At 46.8% G+C, this 15,260-nt stretch overlaps 1 protein-coding gene across 1 annotated transcript in view; it reads right to left on the bottom strand.

The window, feature by feature from the left end:
- Positions 1-5,677, bottom strand: part of TCP1 (t-complex 1) — a 53,303-nt gene extending 47,626 nt beyond the window's left edge. The window contains exon 1 of the mRNA XM_069235139.1: positions 5,459-5,677. Within this exon, the coding sequence (XP_069091240.1) occupies positions 5,459-5,522 (64 nt within the window). The 5' untranslated portion in view covers positions 5,523-5,677. The remainder of the gene's footprint in view (positions 1-5,458) is intronic.
- Between the last annotated feature and the right edge of the window lie 9,583 nt (positions 5,678-15,260).

The following is a 15,260-nucleotide window of genomic DNA, read 5'->3' as shown; positions in this document are numbered from 1 at the left end:
TGCCAGCAGGTAAGTACCCGCGTCTTCGGAGGGCAGACCAGGGGGGTTTTGTAGGGCACCGGGGGGGACACAAGCCCACACAGAAATTTCACCCTCAGCGGCGCGGGGGCGGCCGGGTGCAGTGTTAGAACAAGCGTCGGGTTCGCAATGGAAGTCAATGAGAGATCAAGGGATCTCTTCAGCGCTGCAGGCAGGCAAGGGGGGGCTTCCTCGGGGAAACCTCCACTTGGGCAAGGGAGAGGGACTCCTGGGGGTCACTTCTGCAGTGAAAGTCCGGTCCTTCAGGTCCTGGGGGCTGCGGGTGCAGGGTCTTTTCCAGGCGTCGGGACTTAGGTTTCAGAGAGTCGCGGTCAGGGGAAGCCTCGGGATTCCCTCTGCAGGCGGCGCTGTGGGGGCTCAGGGGGACAGGTTTTGGTACTCACAGTCGTAGAGTAGTCCGGGGGTCCTCCCTGAGGTGTTGGTTCTCCACCAGCCGAGTCGGGGTCGCCGGGTGCAGTGTTGCAAGTCTCACGCTTCTTGCAGGGAGATTGCAGGGTTCTTTAAAGCTGCTCCTTTGGATAAAGTTGCAGTCTTTTTGGAGCAGGTCCGCTGGAGTTTCTTGTCGTCGTCGTCGAAGCAGGGCAGTCCTCAGAGGATGCAGAGGTCGCTGGTCCCTTTGGAAGGCGTCGCTGGAGCAGAGTTCTTTGGAAGGCAGGAGACAGGCCGGTGAGTTTCTGGAGCCAAGGCAGTTGTTGTCTTCTGGTCTTCCTCTGCAGGGGTTTTCAGCTAGGCAGTCCTTCTTCTTGTTGTTGCAGGAATCTAATTTCTAGGTTCAGGGAGAGCCCTTAAATACTAAATTTAAGGGCGTGTTTAGGTCTGGGGGGTTAGTAGCCAATGGCTACTAGCCCTGAGGGTGAGTACACCCTCTTTGTGCCTCCTCCCAAGGGGAGGGGGTCACATCCCTAATCCTATTGGGGGAATCCTCCATCTGCAAGATGGAGGATTTCTAAAAGTTAGAGTCACCTCAGCTCAGGACACCTTAAGGGCTGTCCTGACTGGCCAGTGACTCCTCCTTGTTGCTTTCTTTGTTCCCTCCAGCCTTGCCGCCAAAAGTGGGGGCCGTGGCTGGAGGGGGCGGGCAACTCCACTAAGCTGGAGTGCCCTGCTGGGCTATGACAAAGGGGTGAGCCTTTGAGGCTCACCGCCAGGTGTCACAGCTCCTGCGTGGGGGAGGTGTTAGCATCTCCACCCAGTGCAGGCTTTGTTACTGGCCTCAGAGTGACAAAGGCACTCTCCCCATGGGGCCAGCAACATGTCTCTAGAGTGGCAGGCTGCTGGAACCAGTCAGCCTACACAGATCAATTGGGTAAAATACAGGGGGTATCTCTAAGATGCCCTCTGTGTGCATTTTTTAATAAATCCAACACTGGCATCAGTGTGGGTTTATTATTCTGAGAAGTTTGATACTAAACTTCCCAGTATTCAGTGTAGCCATTATGGAGCTGTGGAGTTCGTTTTTGACAGACTCCCAGCCCATATACTCTTATGGCTACCCTGCACTTACAATGTCTAAGGTTTTGCTTAGACACTGTAGGGGCATAGTGCTCATGCACATATGCCCTCACCTGTGGTATAGTGCACCCTGCCTTAGGGCTGTAAGGCCTACTAGAGGGGTGACTTAGTTATGCCACAGGCAGTGTGAGGTTGGCATGGCACCCTGAGGGGAGTGCCATGTCGACTTAGTCATTTTCTTCCCACCAGCACACACAAGCTGGCAAGCAGTGTGTCTGTGCTGAGTGAGGGGTCCCTAGGGTGGCATAAGACATGCTGCAGCCCTTAGAGACCTGCCCTGGCATCAGGGCCCTTGGTACCAGGGGTACCAGTTACAAGGGACTTATCTAGGTGCCAGGGTTGTGCCAATTGTGGAAACAATGGTACATTTTAGGTGAAAGAACACTGGTGCTGGGGCCTGGTTAGCAGGGTCCCAGCACACTTCTCAGTCAAGTCAGCATCAGTATCAGGCAAAAAGTGGGGGGTAACTGCAACAGGGAGCCATTTCTTTACACACAGGAAATGTGACGAGAAGTACACAATTTACAGGCATGTTTACAGAATAGGAACATTCGGAAGGATTCTGTAAATAAAGGTTTTGGCAAAGAAAGAACTGAACTAAAGCTGGCCAGCATAAAACAAATAAAACTAGCAAACGGAAAGCAAGAAAATGAGTTACAAACCACAAAGCCAATGGCACGCAACAGGTGGAACTCATTCCTAGGTCGGCTTTCCAAATGTCCAAGATGTTTTTAGTAAATAAGTAGCTCCGCTGTCTGGTAGGCTGTGACCTAAAAAGTAGTCTTCTACTGTGAAGCCATCAAAGGATCCAAGACATTCAGTCAAAAAAGTTAGCAAATAAGCTATTTTTCTTGACAGTGACAACACAAGAAGAGGTGGGAAAGCAATTAAATAACCAAGAATATGAGACTGACGAGAAATCCAACCAATTTTAAGCAACAGGGTTACTCAAAGCCCACGCTAAGCAATAGCACTGAACACAACAGGTTTTTGACAGAAAGATAAGGGCTGCCTGTAGCTGAGATAATAAAAAAAAAAAAAAGTCTTCAAAGTCCAAACTATATGAGGAACTAAATTCAAGCTAATCTGACGAAGAAACCTGCTTAGATTGTATGAAAGTAGAATTTGAGACAACTTATTAAGTGTTAAAAAAAAAAACGAACCATCAAGAAAGGAATAAATTAATGTCGTCCTTCAACTATTCAGTTTAAAATTCTGATTTGCTATCATTTAGCAAGGGCATAATGGAAATCCCATTACATGGTGAATGTACACCATCATCAGTACTTGGCCACAAATTCAGGAATATAGTTTGTCCTCCCATATGACATTACACAAGATTTTATGATCTAGGATAACTCCTTCCACAACACCTGAACGCACAAGATTATAACTTGTCTTCCTATGTCTATAACACAAAAGCAGTAAGGGCAGAGAAAAGAAATTTAACTGGGAAACGAAAACTACTACTGTCCACTGGGACATTGCCTTCAGAGAATACAGTAGGTCCTGAAAACATGGTTACAGCACTTCAGATGAACCCCATTGTTTACAGACAAATGCAACCCTCCTCTAAATTGACTTGAAACTAATCAAGAAACCATTAGCTAACAAGCACTAGAAGAGCCAGCTGGCGGCCTTTTGGACCTACTGGCTTTGCTACTGCTTTCTGCAGATGGTGCGCAGCACCGACAAAAATACATGTTTGCTAAATAAACAGCATAGGCCAAAATAATGTGTCATGATACATGTGCTCGCATACAAAAAATGATGAGGGAACCATCCAAGATGAAACCGTAAATAATGGGAGAAAAATATACATTTCACTACTACAAAAGCTCTTTTTAAGAAGGAGGGCCCACAACAATTTGCTTCTAACCAAGGGACCATGTAGATGCAACAGAGGAGAAGGAGGAGGGAAAAGGCAGGAAAAACACAAGGGAGAAAAGCAACAAGGGAAAGTGTGAGAAGCACATTAGGAACTTATCACAGGCGTGATGTTTGGCAGGAGGAGAAGCACACAAAAGAGCAATGGAGGAGCAACTCAAATTGCAGGGATTGGCATTTGGAGGACGGGAGATGGAAAACATATGCACTCCAATGAAATGTGAACGATCAAAAAAAGAAAAAGAAAAAACGTTTGCTAAATTTGAGTAGTAAAGGGGTACAAACCAGCCATTCAAACGGATTGTAAAGAGGGTATTCTCCTGGGAGCAGACATTCGAGAAGGCAGCAAGCCACTGAATAAGAAGTCAGCAAATGAGTGACTATAAAGCCAACCAATGGTAAGGAATGGCAAGACAGAAAGCTCACTGTAAGCTTTTGAAAAGAATAAAAAAGGTCCTTCGTTATCAGGCGAGACATACAAAGAGTCCAAGGGTTTCAAGATTATAAAATCAGAACATGCTCGATATCGATCGACAGTAGGACTATAAAACGTTTTGGCTAAGTATATGGTGATAAATAGGAAACTGGGCCGAGCAACACTCCCAAATATGCAATTAGAAAACATGCTACCAACCAAGCAAAGTGAAAACTCACTGTCAAACATTATGGATTTGGACTTAATTGTTAAAACTATAAAACTGATGTCCTTCAGTTATCATACAAATTAGCAGGAAACCAGGGAAGTCAATTTCCCATACCGGTTATTCTAATGTGACTAGGATCCTGGACAATGAAAACAGGGGAACACACAACAAACTCACCATACTTTAGTAAACTCCGCTACCATCAACCGCCCGCTTTCACACAATTAATGGTCGCAATATGGTCAATAACTGTCGAGATTTATTGAGGATTTTTGTTGCAGATTTGATTCGTGTAAATCTAGTATCAACACAAAAAAAAAAAATAGAGGCTACGAGAATTCGTTAGGTATTTGCGTTGTGTGATAGAGTAAGAAGTCTTAGACCAACTACAAGTTCCAGGCCGAAATTAAATCAGAAATTGATACAATGATAATTATAAGGGATAGCAAGACAAACTTAAGACGCTCTAAGGAAAGATAAATGAGTAACTGGATGACTGCTCGTGGACTCATACAGATTAAAACCGTATAACAATTTTACCTTGCTTTCTTTTTAAGGGAAGGTGTCTTTTATACATGAAAAACGGAAATGAACCCTGCAAACAGCACCATGAAAAGATTATGCAATAGGATGGGGAGAGGCCTGAAAATCTATTAAGATTTACACGATTTGATTCTAATGACATCTAATTCTCAGGAGGAGGAAGCACCTGATCAACCGCCTCAACCATCCTAAACACCTTAATGCGCCTTCGTAGGCTTTCAAGTAACTGCTAGGCATAGTATTGTTGGCTGGTTGCTAGGTCTCTTGCAAACCCCGTTGCCATAAAAGGAAAGAGTTAGGATTGGGGAGGGACCGCAGTAGACAAACGAACATAACAATCATTAGAAAACGGACTGTGTTGTATTTAATAATTCTTCAGGGGGCTCTCATTTGGATGTCTCGATCACAATTACAAATAATTTTGGTAAAGACTCGACATTTTGATTTTGTAACCAGTCAGTTTTTTTTCCATTTCAACCATGCAATTTACTAGAAGAATTAACTTCCATTCTACTGTCCTAGGCAGTGCAATAAAAACCAAAGAATGGAGAGCGATAGTGTTTTCTATAGAATAGCGTGGATGAGGGTATCCTGTGCTGTACCAATGAAAGCCCAATACCCCAAATCTCTCAAAAGTGCCAGAAAGCGCAAAAGACATCAGTGAAGTGGACACCAGGGCTCAACGACAAGAGGCATTACAACACGGCAGTTGATACAGGACATCACGCATGTAGGAGTCCTAGGCCGCATCATGCTTGTTGGAACAAATAATAGGACTCTTTGAATTAGCCATAACCTGCCCACCCGTGCTCAAACAAACACATCGTAGTTACCGTTCTGGCTGCGGACCGCCTCCCCCGAGGTACGCTCGCCCAGCACGGCCAGAGGACCTTCCATGGCCGCCACGTACAGACACCGAAAAGAAAGGAAGGGAAGAACCCGGTAGATTCAGCAGAGCACGCGCCAAAGAAGGGTTGCGACGTTTCAGGAGGAAGTGACGCAAAGCACGAGTACTATCTGCCTTACGGCCTCTGGACGAAATGGAAAGTTATAGCCTCTCAAATGGTTCACCCTTAGCAACAACGAAAAGGTCACGTGATACAGTCGCGCCATGCTATACGTCAATACGTCGTACTTTCTAGAACGGCTGTGAACGTTCTCGGAAGAGGTAAAAGAAACCTATCAACGTTTTGTCAGTTGCGCATGTAATGCAAACTGACACCAGTCGTAGGCTCAGAATGAAAATTTAAATTCTGGTCACCCTTGCCCGTTGAACGTTTCAGAGATTATATAACAAAAAGATTTCCTTCCCAGCTGCCTTTCGAGAGGATGAGGCCTTTGCATATATGACATTTTAGAAGAGGAAACTAGTAGATAAAAAAAACCGGGAGAATGTATTTCGCATATTGATATTTTTAGGACAAGAGGCAGTTTCAGGCGCGTGACAGTACAAAAATAAATAAATTATTTTTTGGCTTAAAAAATCGCGAGTCTGCCGCATGAACCAGTTCTCTAGGCATGTAGGCTTGAGCCAGAACTGTCGTCTTAAAACTAGGACTCAAGCTTCCAGTTGTGGCGTCGGCTCATGATTCTGTGATTCCCTGACACCTAGTCCGGTCTGGCACCTAATTTCAAAGCCAAACACCGGGACATGTCACAAAATAGAAGGAGGACAACACATTTTCAACCGAGTGCACAGAATGACAACGTTCATCTGCTCAGAATTACAGAAGAGGCACTAAACATGACATTTTGAAAGCCAGTGCAATGTCTGTTTATTAAATTGCTTTCTAATAACTCCTGCTTAATATCTCTGCTTTGGAAAACAAAAAAATCACTTCTTACTGTTTTCAGGCGACTCTCTAAAAAACTGGGACATGAGCAGAAGTTCACAAAATCTGCTGATAGAGCTGATGAAAAAACGGGCCGCTTGGTCATCCTACAAAGTGGCCAGTCTTGAGAGTCATCTATATTCATAGGTTGCTGGCAATTAACTACTTTTATTTCAGAATATTTAAATGTAACAGTTCAAAGTAAACACGAAATGTTTTAAAAACGTTTGCAGACACGGTGTCGATGATTATGCTTCTGTCTTCACTGCAAAACCTTCAGCAGCCAATACAAACACACTAAAGAAATACATTTCTCATAGGACCAGTAGACAGTAAAAAAAATTCTAGCATTCGCGCTTAGAATTTTTCAATTCTATTAAGGACACAGAGGCGAGGATTATGCTTCTCTTTCCATGCTTTATTTTTAACAGCAGCCAATGAAAATCATGGAAAGTAAAAAACTACATGACCCAACATCAGTCATAACATGTGATAAACCATAGAGGAGGAAGCCTATAAAGTGTTGCATCACACCAAGCCACTCCTCTTTCTTTGTCCAAAATTCGCAACAGAAAAGTCAAAGTCTTAACATAACTTGCAAACGAAAATCCTGAAAACAGATGAACTGGCATCCCACTTGACTGGAAGGAGAACGATATCGCGACAGTCCGCCCTACTTCTCATCATTTCCTAGGAAAAATGAAAAAATCCAGGCCATAAAAACCGAATAACATAAGAAATACTTACATCAACTATTAAATGGGGTGGGATAGCACTGAAGTACAGTAACTTGCACATAATATTAACAAAATAATATGAAACTCCACCATCATATATATACAGTGCGGCGGGATAATCCTCGCCTCCGTGTCCTTAATAGAATTGAAAAATTCTTAGCGTGAATGCTAGAATTTTTTTTATTCTATGGCAGGACCAGAGGCTCAGATTATGCTTGTTGAAAGCTGATTCACAACCACAGAGGCTATATCAACAATAGGTTTGTAATACAAAGTTTTAAAAGTCGAAGGCGAAGAACAATCCGCTGCCTTTAAAATGTCCTCTAAACGAGAAACCAAAGCCAAAGACTTCGAAGCCATAGCTCCTCTGGCAGAATGCGCACCAAACTTAGAAATATCAATGCCTGCTTCACTCAGCAACCAATGCATCCATCTAGCGAGAGTGGCTGAGGAAACAGGATGATAAGGTTTAACTAAAGAAATGAGTAATTGACCCCCCATATCCGAACAAAACTCTTCTGTACTCACCTCGTAAGCTTTAAGACACTGTACCACACAAAGCTTGGGGTTGTCTACAAAGCAGGGATAAGAAACGGATTTCAGGTTGCATTTAGTTCTATGTGAAATGGAAAAAGAGACACCCTCAGGAGAAAAAACTCTCCCAGCCAAATCTAGTGCTCTAAAATCTGATACTCTCTTACAAGAAATCAAACACAACAACATGGTGAGTTTAGCTGATAACTGCTTCCTAGTCAAATATCTATTAGCAGGCCAGGATTCTAGAAAACGAAGGACAATATTAACGTCCCAAAGGGACGAATAACGGGGACGAGGAGGGTTAGCTAACCTGATACCCCTCATTAATTTACACACAATAGGAGACTCGCCGATGGGTTTAGCCTCCACTGGTAAATGTCCTGCTGAAATAGCAGACCTGTAATTATTAATAGACCGGTATGCCAAACCTGACGCTGCTAAGGAGGAAAGGAAATTCAGGACCAGACAGCAACCTGCTGAAGAAGGATCTGTACTCCTAGAACTACACCAAGTACTCCATCGCTTCCACGCCGAAGCGTATCTCTTGTGAGTACTGGAGGACCAGGAACCCGCAATGAATTGGGAAGATTCTTGCGAAAGTCCTGGGATGTCCCATCTTTCCCTGAAAGACGCCATGCCATCAAAGATAGCTGACCTGACCGGATCAATGGATGTAACAAGCCCAGAGGGTCCTGGAGGAGATTCTCCCGGAAGGGAAGAAGGATCGGATGATCGCAACTCAGTTCCATTGCTACCGGAAACCATGCTTGGGATCTCCAAAGGGGCGTCACCAGGACTAACTCCGCTTGCTGACGTCTGATCTGGGCCAAAACCCTGGGTATCATTAAGAAGGGAGGAAATGCATAACTCAGCTCCCGAGACCAGTCCTGAAGAAACGCATCCGTCCTTGATGCCTCCGGGTCTGGCCTCCAACTGAAAAAAACGTTTCAGTTGTCGATTGAGGCGAGATGCAAACAGGTCGATCGAAAAGGGGCCCCACTTCACAGAGAGAGTCCGGAAAACTCTGGGATGTAACCTCCAATCGCTGAAGTCTCTCAGGTGACGAGAGTTCCAATCGGCCACCAAGTTGCTGGCCCCAGGGAGGTACTCCGCCACCACTGAAATCCTGTGCTGAAGGCAAAAGTGCCAGAATTCCTTGGCTATCTCTGCCAGAATGCGGGAACGAGTTCCCCCCAACTTGTTGACATATCTCACTGCCGAGATATTGTCCATGCGAAGGAGAATACAACAATTCGCTCTGATGGGAGAAAGACTCTTGATTGCAAAAGAGACTGCTAGGAGTTCCAACCAATTTATGTGGAGACTCAACTCCGCATTGGACCATCTGCCTCCCGTGGACACTGATCCGCACCGGGCTCCCAGCCCCAACAACTGGCGTCGGACTCTATCACTACATCTGGGAGAGAGCTGAATATGGCTCTGCCGTTCCAGGCTTCCATATGATCGAGCCACCAATGCATCTCTGCACGGGCCTCCTCTGACAGGGGAATCTGATCTGCATAACGGAGGCCCTTCTGAAGATGAGAAATCTTCAATCGTTGAAGGGCTCGGTAATGCAAGGGGCCCGGGAATATCGCCTGAATCGAAGAAGAAAGCAGGCCCACCATGCGAGCAATCGCTCTCAAGGAAACAGTCTGTCTGGATAATAGACACTTCAATTCTCTCTTGATTGAACGGATCTTCCCGGAAGGAAGAATCAGAAGAGACTGTAACGAGTCTATCTGGAAACCCAGAAAGTCTATTAGATGAGAGGGAACCAGAACTGATTTTTGGGCATTGATTATAAAGCCCAGACTCTGAAGAAGAGACACTGACCATTCGAGATGATCTAACAGAAGGTTCCGATCCTGGGCCATGATTAGGATGTCGTCTAGGCACACAATTAACCTGACCCCTTGGGAATGAAGGAATTCCATTACTGGACACATAACCTTCGTGAAACACCAAGGGGCGGAGGATAGGCCAAAGGGGAGAACCCTGTACTCGTAATATTTGGTTTCCCAACAGAACTGAAGGAACCTCCGATGTGGAGGAAAAATAGGAATGGTCAAGTAAGTGTCCTTTAGATCTAAGCGGACTAACCAGTCTCCCTCCTGGAGAACATCTCTCAGTAAATGGATACCTTCCATTTTGAAATGATGATATAGCAAAAAAACGTTGAAATCCCTTAAGTGTAGAACTAGGCGCGAGCCGCCGCCCTTCTTGTCTACAAGAAACACTGGGCTGACAAAACTTGAAGGGTGATGGGGAACCTTGATAATGGCACCCTTTTTGAGGAGAGCTGAAATTTCTGCGGAAATAAGACTGTGTTCTTGAAGGGAAAAATATCCCTTCCTGGGAAGGCATATCTGATAAGGGGACTCGTAAAATTCTAGCTTGAACCCTTGAACGGTCTCTAAGACCCAAGCATCTGAAGAAATTAGATGCCAATTCTCCAAAAACTTCTGAGTTCTGCCCCCCAATATTACTTCTGAACTCAACACCAAGCTCACCTGTGGCTCCCGACTCCTGGGAGAAAGATTGTTGTCCTTTGGATCTCCCCCTGCGGAAACGGCCTCGACCATACCTAGGTCTTGACGGGTAGAAGGTAGACGAGGAGGAGTCGTAACCCTGATAGTCTCCTCTTCCTTGTTGGTAGGATCCACGATGGGGGCCTTGTTGATTGAAGCGGCCGAAGGCACGCCCTCTGTAGCGTCCGGCCCTCGAAAAAGTGGACGTAGCACTCTCCGGATGGATCCTTCTGCCTTGTCCAGACTGGCATAAGCGGACACAAACTTAGAAAGTTCCTTCATGAAGGGAGACCCAAAAAGCAAACCCTGGGCCACGGGGCCTGATTCTGATGCAGCGAGGTCCGTCAGCTTGGGATCAAGCTTCATCAAAACCTATCTGCGTCGTTTAGATGAGATGGCGCAATTAGCATTGCCCAAGAAACATAGAGCTCTCTGAGCCAAGCCTACCAGAATATCTGGGTTAATAGGATCACCCGATTCCTTGGCTTGAAAGGCCAATTCTAGGATCTTAGTTAGAGGACCTGAAATGTCTAACAGTTTATCCTGGCATCCACGCCAGGCACGATCGATACCCTTCTTAGGATCCTTAGCGGAATTTTTGAGGAAAGTTACTAGGGTAGGATCCAACTCTGGAGTCTCGGTAACCTTAGAGGGAAAATCAGGCCTGGGGCACTCAGATCTTAATCTAGAGCGAATATTCTCATCAAACCCATGTCTAATATGGGCTTCTACATAATCCGCCACCTCAGGGGGTGGTAACCAGAGAGAGGACCTGGGATGCACGATGTCCTCTGGTTCGAAAGTCAACACCTTAGGGGTTGGAACCCCCTGGTAGTGAGCTTTCTTCTTGCGTTTACGAGGGGGCGCGTCATCCTGTTCAGAGGAATGCTCAGAGGAAGAAGAAGAAGAGGCTGGATCATTAACAGCTTTCTTTTGTGAACCTACATTGTAATCATGCTCTCTTGCCATATTCCTTATGAGTGATTCGAAGTCTGCAGCATGCGGGTTAGACGACTGTTTTGCCGGCTGCGGCTTTGCCGCAAGGGAAGGATCTCCCATGGTAGGAGCGCCCTCGGGGTTGCCCAAGTCTGTTGGTCTACCAAGCCCAGGAGATGGTGTTTGATGGGCTGAATGGCCTGAACCAAGGCCTGATTAACTGAGTGACGCACACCTGCGTCTAGAGCATACACAAAGTCCTGGTCAAACGAGCCAGCGGTATCATCCATATAATATAGTTCTTCGGCTTGGTCATCATAGCCAGCCATACTGAAATACAGCAGAAGTGAGCTCCAAAGGAGCAGTATCACAAATAAAATAATAAATCAGGGCAGTAATCAAAATATCAACATTTTTTGGATGTGGAGGGAGCTGCCCTGAAGGGGTTAAACGCCCTTGAACCAGGCCCAGCCTGAATAAGAATTGTTTCAACCCCAGTGTCCAAGCACTGGGGCGTAGATGGGAGCTGAGCCGGTGGAGGAATGGACAGAGGGTCTTAAATAGCGATGAACGCTATGTACACACGAGGCAAGGCCTCTAATAAAGTCCCCCTATCGATGGGTTAATAGCGCTGATGCTCTTAGTGCATACGAGGCAGAGCCTCTAAAAACGCCCTCGAGGAGGTTTAGCGAAATAAAGGAAATACCAGAAAAACGCTCCAATCCAAGCGCTGAGAAAGAAAAAGGGCCCCGGGGAGAGATAAACACACGAAGGGAACGCTCCAACGAGCGTAAGATCAAACGGAGAACAACGCTCAGAGCCGAGCGTTACTAAGAGGTGTTCCGGGAGGGGAAAAACAATTAAGGAATACTCGGCCTGGCAGAGCGATCGGGCACGAGCGCGCGGGTCATAAAATAATAAATCAGAGGAAAGGAAAGGAATCTCACCGGCATAACGGGACTGCGCAGAAAGCGCGAGTCCTCGCTCCCTGCTCCCACTCCACTTTATGAAAAAACGCTCCAATGGACGCTTATAAGGAGGGGAAAAGCCCGCTCCAAACACGTTTAAAATTAATAACAGTAAGAAAAGAAATCACACTTATCTGGCTGCGAAGCAGCAAAGAAAGAGGAGTGGCTTGGTGTGATGCAACACTTTATAGGCTTCCTCCTCTATTGTTTATCACGTTTTATGACTGATGTTGGGTCATGTAGTTTTTTACTTTCCATGATTTTCATTGGCTGCTGTTAAAAATAAAGCATGGAAAGAGAAGCATAATCCTCGCCTCCGGTCCTGCCATAGAATCATGACCCACCAACCCCTATATCAGGGCCAACCCACAAGGACTCCTCCTCTTTTGTTACAGAAATAGACTAAACACCTTAACAGAACTCCGGACATTACAACGAGTCCAAACAGAAAGGCTCTGTTACAAACTGGGTCTTTAGATGACAGAGATATGCACCCTGTCCAAATAGGGACCACAATCCTAGTCTGGGTAAATCAGATACACACCCTAAATTAAGCTGTGCTCACCCTCTGGTAGCTTGGTACATAACAGTCAGGCTTAATTTAAGAGATGGTGTGTAAAGTATTTGTGCAACACACACTCACACACAGTAACACAATTAAAAAAATGACTCCACACCAGTCTAGAAAAATAGAGACTATCTGAGTAAAACAAACAAAACAAAAAAAATCCAGTTAGTATATTCAGAGATATTAATTTTCTAAGAGTAAATGTCAAAGCAGTGCTTTAAATTATATGAGTATTTTAAGGTAAGTGTAATACAGTAATTCTAGAAGCTGGTGCGCTTCTAGTAAGGCAATTAGGGTATCACTAGGGCTGGATCATAGATGAAAGGAAAGTACTATCCCCCAACTGCTAGGAGTGCAGTACTGAAATACTAGGACTGCTCAGGTCCAATCAAAGTGACTAAAAACAAAGGTGGTCATTACAACCCTGGCGGTCGGTGTTAAAGCGGCGGTAAGACCGCCAACAGGCCGGCGGAAAAAAAATGGAATCACGACCGTGGCGGAAACCGCCAACATAGACAGCCACTTTAACACTCCGACCACCACAGCAGTACAAACAAACAGCATGGAGGTCACCGCCAACAGACAGGCGGAGGACAATGTACCGCCCACAGTATCACAACCTACCAATCCGCCACCTTTTTTGGGGCGGATTCACCGCAAACAAAAACACGGCAGAAACAGGACTTCGAAGGGAAAACGCTCACCTCTACGCACCCCACGAGGAATCTGGACGCCATGGAACCCGAGCTCCAGATCCTGTCAGCCCTTATCTTCGTGCTCCTCTACCAGGAGCACGAACGGCGGCGGCGAAGACCACAGTGAGTACTGCACCTACGACACGGGGGAGGGAAAAAACAGGGACACACACACGCAACACCCCCACCCCCACCCTCACCCACTACAACACACACACTAATACAGCATGATACATTACAGTTACACCCCTCACCCCCCCGAAAGAACGCAAAGACAAAAGGAAATGAGTGTAACCATTGTAATATATTAAAATCCAGTACGCAAATATATATATACACTATTAACAAATATATACACCAAGAATAGTAGTCCAGGTAGTGCTCCATTGAAGTCCGTGGAACACTCACACTGCATGGGCGAGGCCCACACTCAATCCCCAAACATAACGGAGAGAACACTGCAGGGGCATCAAATAGCAATAAAACAGGCACCTCAGGGGGAAGGGGAGAGGGGGGACACCTCAGCCGGTTGAGTGCACGACGCCAAATCCACGAGGGGGCCACATGCCCACTGTTCAATCCTGGGGAGTGCAAAGCCACAGTCTCTCAAGTCTCTACAGTGGGTGGGTTGCCCACTGTTCAATCCTGGGGAGTGCAAAGCCACAGTCTCTCAAGTCTCTACAGTGGATGGTTTGCCCTCTGTTCAATCCTGGGGAGTGCAAAGCCACAGTCTCTCAAGTCTCTACAGTGGGTGGGTTGCCCACTGTTCAATCCTGGGAAGTTCAAAGCCACAGTCTCTTAAGTGGATAACAGTCTCCACTGGTTCTGGAGGGGGCTTTGTGCCCAGAGTGCTTCATCCTGCCAAGGACAGAGGTAGTGGATGTAAATCTCCACTGGTTCTGGAGGGGGCTTTGTGCCCAGAGTGCTTCATCCTGCCAAGGACTGAGGTAGTGGATAACAGTCTCCACTGGTTCTGGAGGGGGCTTTGTGCCCAGAGTGCTTCATCCTGCCAAGGACAGAGGTATTGGGTGTAAATCTCCACTGGTTCTGGAGGGGGCTTCCTGCCCAGAGTGCTTCATCCTGCCAAGGACTGAGGTAGTGGATGTTAATCTCCACTGGTTCTGGAGGGGGCTTTGTGCCCAGAGTGTTTCACCCTGTCAAGGACTGAGGTAGTGGACAACAGTCTCCACTGGTTCTGGAGGGGGCATTGTGCCCAGAGTGCTTCATCCTGCCAAGGACTGAGGTAGTGGATGTTAATCTCCACTGGTTCTGGAGGGGGCTTTGTGCCCAGAGTGCTTCATCCTGCCAAGGACTGAGGTAGTGAATGTTAATCTCCACTGGTTCTGGAGGGGGCTTTGTGCCCAGAGTGCTTCATCCTGCCAAGGACAGAGGTAGTGGATGTAAATCTCCACTGGTTCTGGAGGGGGCTTTGTGCCCAGAGTGCTTCATCCTGCTCGTGGATGACTCAGTAGCGTCAGTGCCCTTGGCGCTCATGGGCCAGCGGTGCTTGTGGCGGCAGTGTCCTGTTCAGTGGTGCTTGTGGCGGCGGTGTCCTGTTCAGCGGTGCCTGTGGCGGCAGTGTCCTGTTCAGCGGTGCTTGTGGCGGCAGGGTCCTTGACAGTGACTCAGCTGCTGGCGGTCCTGTCTGGCCCAGCGGGGCTGGTGCTGGCGGTCCTTTATGGCCCAGCTTTGCTGGCGGTCCTTTATGGCCCAGCGGGGCTGGTGCTGGCGGTCCTTTATGGCCCAGCTGGGCTGGTGCTGGCGGTCCTGTCCTGGGCAGCTGGGCTGGTGCTGGCAGTCCTGTCCTGGGCAGCTGTGCTGGTGCTGGCAG

Source organism: Pleurodeles waltl, chromosome 5 (assembly GCF_031143425.1).
Source record: "Pleurodeles waltl isolate 20211129_DDA chromosome 5, aPleWal1.hap1.20221129, whole genome shotgun sequence".
NCBI classification, from domain to species: Eukaryota; Metazoa; Chordata; class Amphibia; order Caudata; family Salamandridae; genus Pleurodeles; species Pleurodeles waltl.
The sequence above is the reverse complement of the archived record's forward strand: the minus strand, read 5'-3'. Positions and strand labels throughout refer to the sequence as shown.